Genomic DNA, 8,285 nt, shown 5'->3' with positions numbered 1-8,285 from the left:
GTGCACAGGGGATTAACACACCTGACACTGCGGTGATGCCAGAGCGTCCTAATTAGAATGCAGAGCAGACTCCATTAATCCCACTTCTCCGAGACCTGCTCTAATTAACACCCCTTCCCTCCCCCCTCTCCTTCCACCACACCAGACTTATCAGTTGGAGACATCTGCATCAGATATTGGATTGGTATCAGCTGATATGCCTCCTTAAATATTGGCCATTGGTATCAGCCCCAAAAATCTTTATCAGTGCACCCCTACTTCTGTGATGAAATTCCATTAGCTATGGAATAAGGCAAGTAGAATATTGAATAGATTTTTTTTTCAGCTGATCAGAGGTTAACAAGCTGTCTTTCCATCTCTTTCATAGCTATTATCTTCCAGTAGAAAGGAATAAAAAGTTCTCTCATACAAACTGTTTGTCTGTTTGTTTTAAAAGAACTCATTTTTTGTCTTTTCAGGACCTATGCCATCATGGTCTAAACACTAGACTTTATTAAAAGTACTTTCCATAACATGCTTATGGCTATAGCCTCAAGGTACCATAGAAGCCACTGTAATCAACGGAGTGTTGGGATATACAACATATGTTTGAAGCGCTATATAAAAGCCCCCCTTATCCACCCTCCATATGTGCTGTACATCCTAAGGATTAACAGTAGCAAAGAGGATTATCAGTGATTTGTGTATTTGCACTGACCAGATTAAGCAGCTACACTGAATTAGTCAAACACAGAGTAGCTGTATCCAAAGAGATTGCTGAAGCTACCCTAATCCAAACAACTAAAGAACACGGTACATCCAGCACTTAACAGTATTTGATTTATGACATCCACTTTTCTATTCACACAAAAAAGCTTGAAAAAGAAACTTCAGATAATATTTAAACTATATGGGTAACATTACTTCATTAAAAGCAAAACCTGATGCATTTTTGAGATGTACTTTAAAGCTAAATATGTATTACTGTATGTTGTGAATTGATTGTAGTATTTTAACAAATGTACTCCTTTTTTATTCCAAGTCTGGTGCATTTAAAAGATGCACACCATACCACTAAGAAACTCAACATTAAGTCACACTATCCTACAGTTCTACAATGCATAATTCACTACTACATAGTTAAATCAACTCAAGTTACTCTAGCAGCAAGTCACCTACCACTCATTAAATTACATTGTTCACGGTTTTTACTCTCTGTATTGTACATAGTTGTTAACAAGCTCATAATTATAAAACACAGAAGTTTAACAAACAGTTACTTCATCATATAGTGCATAGTTAAATCACTGAAACAGGTCAGAGATAAAAGCACACAAAAATATCATACCTCAGTAAGCCAAATAGAAGTCGGCAGGATTCAACTAACGCAGTTTCAGTGACCCATTGAAAGCCAAATATTTCCACAGTATCTTCTTCATAGTCAGTTGGAGAAGGATCTAGTCTCAGGAGAAGCCTGAAAAAATGGTCATTACTATTCACAGGATCTTCTGGTATACAAACAATACCTATGGCTGACTCATGCATCAGCATTATTTTATTAGTGTATCAGTCGCGCACATAGTGGAGACACAAAGTTCTAGACCGTCCACCAAAGAAAGGCGGTTAAACCTTTTGTAGCAATATAATATCTAGTATATAAAATGTGTCAGCTCCTAGCTCCAACAGTATAAAAACAACTCCTTGTCACAAGCTACAATAAATTTTAGAAATAAACAAAAACTAGCAGCCTACCTTTCCTAAAGCATCTTTATCCTTACAGTGGGGCCTATTTGAGGCATGAAACACAGCTTGTTCTTTATATGACAAGAGTGGCTGCTACATTAACTAAAGCTCTCCACTGAAAATGTATGTCACTGTTGAAAAAAGCATTCACCCAATAGGTATAGCATGCCTAATAACCAGCTACAGGATGAGCATTTATTCTTCTGTGGTCACTTACTAGCCCTTATAAGGAATACCTTGAACACTGATATAAGATGAAGGACTTCAGCAGCTGAAATTAATCTATCCACAGTTTGTGACATTTTATAAATAACTAACTCTGGACCAGTGGGGGCCAAACGTTTTGGCAGGTGTGCCACAAACTAGCTCCACACTCTCCCCAAGTGCCACTTTAACCTGCTTCCCCTGCTAAACCTGTTGCTCTGATTTCTGCTTCCCTATCTGCCACTGTTCTGTCCCATCCCCAACATGCCACATGTGCCGGCTTACTGCATCCCACGTGCATGCACCGACCTACTGTGCATGTGCACGGGGCTCCTTTGCAGCCCTTTCTGCCTCAGTGCTGCCTGGGTCCCGCCCTGCACTGCCCATATTTGCTCCCACGGTTGTCTCTACCACTTGTGGTATATGTGCCCCAGGTTGGCCACAAGTGCTCAAGACCGGAGTGGGCAATTATTTTGGCTGGAGGGCCACTTAATGAGTTTTGGTGAGCTGCTGAGGGATGCAAGGGTAGCCCTGCCCCTTGACAGGTGCCAGGCCTCCTGGCTGCTATCTTAGGGCCAGAAGTCCCACAAGCTAACTCCTGAATTTTGCCACAGGAAGTCCCTCCTCTTGCCCTGGAAGTTCTCCTCTTAAGAGGGGAGCGGGGGGTGTTCCATCTTGGAACCAAAAAAACAAACAAATCATATACAGGCATACCTCGTTTTATTGCACTTCGCTTTATTGCGCTTCGCAGATACTGCGTTTTTTACAAATTGAAGGTTTGTGGCAACCTTCATTGTTGTCTTATTTTAAGAAATTGCCACAGCCACCCCAACCTTCAGCAACCACCACCCTGATCAGTCAGCAGCCATCAACATCAAGGCAAGACCCTCCACCAGCAAAAAGATTACGACTCGCTGAAGGCTCAGATGATGGTTAGCATTTTTTAGCAATAAAGTATTTTTTAATTAAGGTATGTACATTGTTTTTTTAGACATAATGCTATTGCACACTTAATAGACTACAGTATAGTGTAAACATAACTTTTATATGCACTGGGAAACCAAAAAATTCGTGTGACTTGCTTAATTGCGATATTCGCTTTATTGCGGTGGTCTGGAACCGAACCCGCAATATCTCCGAGGTATGCCTGTACTAAAAGGCAAACATCTACTATAACATATATTAATTTTATTTCAAGAAATATTTTGTCCTGATTTGTGTTTGTGTAGTGCAGTGTTTTCCAACCTTTTCTAGCCCAAGGCACACTTACATGAATAAATTTTTTCCACGGCACACCTGTTAAGGCATTCCCCATCCTCATACCTATTGTAGTTCATTGTAGATCATTGCCATGGCAAAATTCCACGGCACACCAGTTATTTCTGACGGCACACTTTTGTGTCACGGCACACTGGTGTACTGTATATAGACGTGATTGCATAGTAACTCAAAAATAAAGCCTTACTCTTGTATATTGTGTGGCGGGGAACTGTGGCTGTGTATGTGGGGGGGTGTAGGGTATGTTGGCATGGTCTGTGTACATGGTCCGTGTACGTGTGGGGGGTAGTGGGGGCAATGTGTGGGATTTGTGGGGTGTGAGGAAGGGTAGGGGGCATGGGGATCCTGCCTGCATATTTCCTCTGCCTTGGAGCATACCCCTACCACCAGCAGCAGCAGGAGCCAGCAGCTGGCCCTTGGGAGTTCTCATGGCTCATACAGGTACTGCTGCCCAGCAGCACACAGCTCAACCCAGTTCCAGGCAAGGAATGGAGCCAGGCAGACCCACCTCTATCACACAGGGCTCCCAACAACTTCAGGGTGGATTTGACTTGAATCAAATAGTTTTAAATCATGATTTAAATCACTGGTCAGGAAGCCTTGATTTCATCATTCTTTTCTATAAGAAGTGCACTTAACTTCTTGAAACTTTGCACTTTTAGAGAAAGGTAAGGGCTTGAGACTACATACACAAACTTGCAGAGAAACAAGAGGGCTGATGGGTAGGTAATCAGGTCAGTTACTGCTCATCTCCATATACTGCTATTAACAAAGACAATCTCTCAGGAGAGACAAATCCACAGTTCGAGAACTGAAACTAAGCATTACTGAGATGCTTAACAGGATCTTCTAGACTGAGCACTGAGTCCCATTGGGAAGAGTGTTTTTCTTTAATCTTTACTAACCTATAGAGGAGCCTCTGGGAACCCCATAAAATTGGGCCCCTAATATAATCCATGGCCTGTTGTAACCTTTTTAGAAAAGTGTTATAAAGCCACATGAAGATATTATCTAAAATAGTATATAATTAGAAGTTATCATCATAGAATAAGATTTATATCTTTGGGCTTTAACATATTTTAAATTAAAACTACATATAGGTTTGTTTTTTAAAAAAAATCTTAACAAAGAAATAAAAAATAGATGATCGAATCAAAAAATCCAATAAAAAAAATGATTTTTTTTTTATACAATTAAAACAAAACAAAACAAAACAAAAATCACTGATTTTTACCCACCCTGCCCAGCACTCCCACGCCACCAGGGGGAAGCTCCACATGGAGCCAGCTACGTTCCCCGCTGCCTGCTGCCACACGCAGCTTCTGGGACTGCAGCAGAAATGGGATGCCCTGCCCTCTGCTACCCAGACAAATCCCTGCTAGTACCATCAGTGCACTAAGTTTGCTTGGGGGGAAAAACATAGGATGTCAATCTCAGTAGATCCTCAGCTTTGGAACTTTCGCCCCTATGAGGCCTATCAGAATCTCAGTCTGGACATCTTCCAGAAATGCTGTAAGACCTTCCTATTTGGACATTTAGCATGCAATGCTAAGGAGGTTTTGTTTTATATTCTATTCTATTTGTTTGTATATGTTGTATTGATCTCTTACGACCCTTTGCTGGATGAGTGACATGTAAATGTAACAAATAAATACCATGTCTTTGCTGGACTGGTGGCAGCGTTAGTTTCTCTGACCACTAGTGAAAGGCTAATTTGAGGGTTGCAAATGCTTAAAGGAGAAAACAGATTCAAAGATAAAAAACTGTATCTCCGAAGAACCAACAGCTACAGAAAGAAAAATTTGAAACATTCTAAGAACATAACATACATTATATTAACTATAATATAAACTTACCTCTTAAGAGACCCAGTTGCTAGATAAGACTCTCCAGAGAAGTGTCTCCCTCCATTTTGGCTATCTAAAGCACAGGAAAAATAAGGAGGCCTGGAGTTTTCCATTTCCACTTCCATAGCCAGCTCTAAGCTTTCAGTGAGGTATGGAGATGTGAGTGCAGGAGTGAAATCATTATCCATTGCTTTCACCTATACCTGGAAAATATATTTAGAGCAAAACACAAAGAAAACTTAGTTATCTAGTAACTACATTTTTGCTACTGAATCGAAAACTGGATCCCTAGTTATCCGTGTCCTACAAGTGAGCACTGGAAGTCATGTACATTTTACAATAGCAGCAAATCTTCAGACTGAAGCATCACCTCAATATTAATTTGCAACCATGTAATTCACATATTGTAGGTAACGTAGATTACTGTAGGTAAGCTTATTACACAGCTAAGTTCTGATTTTGCTGAGCCTGCAAGAAAGTTTAGATTTAAAATCTATTTTCCCAAAAGCCTGGAAATCAGATGAGAGAGGAGGAAAAAAAAAGAGAGAGAAGGAAGACTAAAGAGAGGCTCCTATCTTACAGAAATGTCATAAATTACTTTAAAATATAGGAATATTCTTTTTATGTAGCATACAAATAGCTATGTAGATATTCCATAGCCATCTATCTGTATGTTATCCAAAAACTGGTTTCATTTTAGTTGCTGTTAGTCCCTGATACATCAGTCTGCATCTCGAGTAGAGCCAAGGAGGCAATCCTCCCCCTCTACGTGACGCTGGTCAGGCCACAGCTGGAGTATTGTGTCCAGTTCTGTGCGCCCCATTTCAAGAGGGATGTGGACAACATGGAGAGGGTCCAGAGGAGGGCCACCCGCATGATCCGGGGACAACAGGGCAGACCCTACAGTGAGAGACTGCGGGACCTGAACCTATTCAGCCTCCACAAGAGAAGGCTGAGGGGGGACCTGGTGACCGTCTATAAACTCACTAGGGGGGACCAGAAGGGTTTGGGGGAGACGCTGTTTCCCCTAGCGCCCGCTGGCATAACAAGGAGTAATGGGCACAAGTTGATGGAGAGGAGGTATAGATTGGACATCCGCAAAAACTACTTCACAGTTAGGGCGGCTAGGAGCTGGAACCAACTTCCAAGGGAAGTGGTGCTGGCCCCTACCCTGGGGGTCTTTAAGAAGAGACTGGATGCCTACCTGGCTGGACTCATTTGAGTCCCGTTTTTGTTTTGGGGTTTTGTTGTTCTCCCACCCTGGCGGGGGGTCGGGCTAGAAGATCTACTAGGTCCCTTCCGACCCTAAATCTATGAAACTATGAAACTATATCAGTTCAGTACCAATAAAAAGAAAATTTGCTGTATTGGATATTGGCCTTGTTCCGGGGCCCAAGGAAGCCGGGAAAACTTACTTGGAAGGTAGGACAAGAGAGACGCCGCGATGGAGGGAGAGCCCGCGCGGCTTGTTAGCTGCATCTATGTGCAGCTGCAGCCGGCAGCTGAGGATGACGTCAGACGCCGGCCAGCAGATTTAAAAATGGCGGCCGCCACTCTGGAGGCGGTGGATAGCGAGGGGAACAAATGACGGTCCGAGCCGCCCACGACGCTAGCCCCACAGAAAGGACGATGAAGAGCCAGCGTGCCAGAAAGGACGGTGGCCCAGAGAGAGGGAGCGACGACTGGATCGCCGGTGGATAGAGACCGAAGTGCCGGCTCGGGTGAGCTAAGGAAGATTGAGACCACCCCAGAGGATCCAGAGCACCCAGAAGTAACTGCCAAGGCGATGGGTGCGGGAATCGCTGAAGAGGGGCGAGAAGCCGAAGGATCACCTGGCGGAAGAGAGAGATCGGGGCGGGATCGCCGCTGAGAGTAGAGGACGCTGACTGAAGGATAAAGGGAGCAGCACTAAATAGCCAGGAGGCGTTACTCCCGGGCACAAGCATAGGGTGGTGGGTCAGCGAGGTACTTGGTACAGTAGAACTCCTTTGAGGAGGCACGTAGCTCATGGTGTGTAGGTGACGGGTCAGTGGTGAGATATCTATGTAGTAGGGCTAATACACCAATACAGGCTGGTGCGAAGGGTCCGACATCAGGGCGGGAGTGACCCAAGGGATTTGGGGAAATGCGAAGACGAAGGCCACTATAGAAGCCTGCAGGACCATCACTGAGCAGCCACAGGGAAGTGGAGGCCACAGGTCGCGTGAGGCCGGGGTGTGGAGGTGGCAGGAGCCCTGTGTGTAACCGATGAGGCAGACCCGGGCCACCGAGGGACCCATAAACTAGTCCCGCCCCACTAGTGTAACAGCAAGTCGTGGCAGGCAAGAGCGGTGTTGGCAACTCGGGAAGACGAACGACCACAGTAAAACCCACGCCCGGAAAAGGGAGTAGTCACCGACACGGAAAGCTAGCCTCATAGTAGCGACTCGTGAAGGCCCGTCGGGGACAGGCCTGATGGGCCTGATAATTTGGCTGATAAATACCCGTGCTACACATAGCCACTGTGCAGCACAGGGCAAAGCCAGCAGCATGGAGAGCTGCCTCAAGCTGGTAAGTCAGAAGTGGGGGAAAAGGGAGGCAGATGAACGCCCCTGCAGTGAGAGAAGGAGGGGGCAGACGCTGCCCAGGCATGGTAGAAGCATGGGATGGAAGTACGGCTCGTGGGGGAGGGGGACGGCTCCTGCCGCTGCTTGCAGCCCTGGAGGGGAATGTGCCCCCCAGTTTTGCGTGGGGCAGGTGAGCTGCAGGCAGGGCTCTTCTCATCAAGGGCTGGGCTCGGAACAGGCACCAGCAGTGCTGGGAGGGGCTACAGCCACCCCACATTTCACCACAGCTCTACTCAGCCCCGCACTACCCAGTGCAGTCTGGCTCCACGTCCTGCCTCCACCTATGCACCAGAAAGAGCCAAGACTGTGCCAGGTGGTTGGCGGCAGCGGCAGTGCTGGGAGTGGAGCTGCGGTGAAGTCTGGAGTGGGTGCAGCCCCCTCTCAGCACCCGCTCTGAGCCCACCCCCACTGAGAAGAGCCCCACGCAGCACCGGAAAAGCTTTGCAGCAGATGCCAGTGGCACTGGGAGGGGGCTGCAGCCACCCCAAACTTAGACACAGCTTCGCTCCCAGTACCACCGCTGCCATCAGCCACCTGGCGCAGCCTTGGCTCTCCCCAGTGCACGGGTGGAGGAGGGACATGGAGCCGGGCTGTGCTGGGCAGTGCAGGTCTGGGACCAGAGCTGCAG

The 8,285-nt window shown here is 45.9% G+C and overlaps 1 protein-coding gene across 3 annotated transcripts in view; it reads right to left on the bottom strand.

The window, feature by feature from the left end:
• The window catches only part of MMS22L (MMS22 like, DNA repair protein), a 206,780-nt gene that overhangs the window by 192,549 nt on the left and 5,946 nt on the right, over positions 1-8,285 (bottom strand). For all 3 annotated transcript variants that reach the window (XM_019520182.1, XM_019520183.1, XM_019520184.1), the window contains exons 2-3: positions 5,061-5,254; positions 1,328-1,453 (exon numbers count right to left, since the gene is read on the bottom strand). In XM_019520182.1, the coding sequence (XP_019375727.1) occupies positions 1,328-1,453; positions 5,061-5,239 (305 nt within the window). In that variant the 5' untranslated portion in view covers positions 5,240-5,254. The remainder of the gene's footprint in view (positions 1-1,327; positions 1,454-5,060; positions 5,255-8,285) is intronic.

This window comes from Gavialis gangeticus, unplaced genomic scaffold (assembly GCF_001723915.1).
Source record: "Gavialis gangeticus isolate Ggan-Ray unplaced genomic scaffold, GavGan_comp1, whole genome shotgun sequence".
In the NCBI taxonomy this organism is placed as follows: Eukaryota; Metazoa; Chordata; order Crocodylia; family Gavialidae; genus Gavialis; species Gavialis gangeticus.
This window is presented reverse-complemented; position numbering and strand designations above follow the sequence as displayed.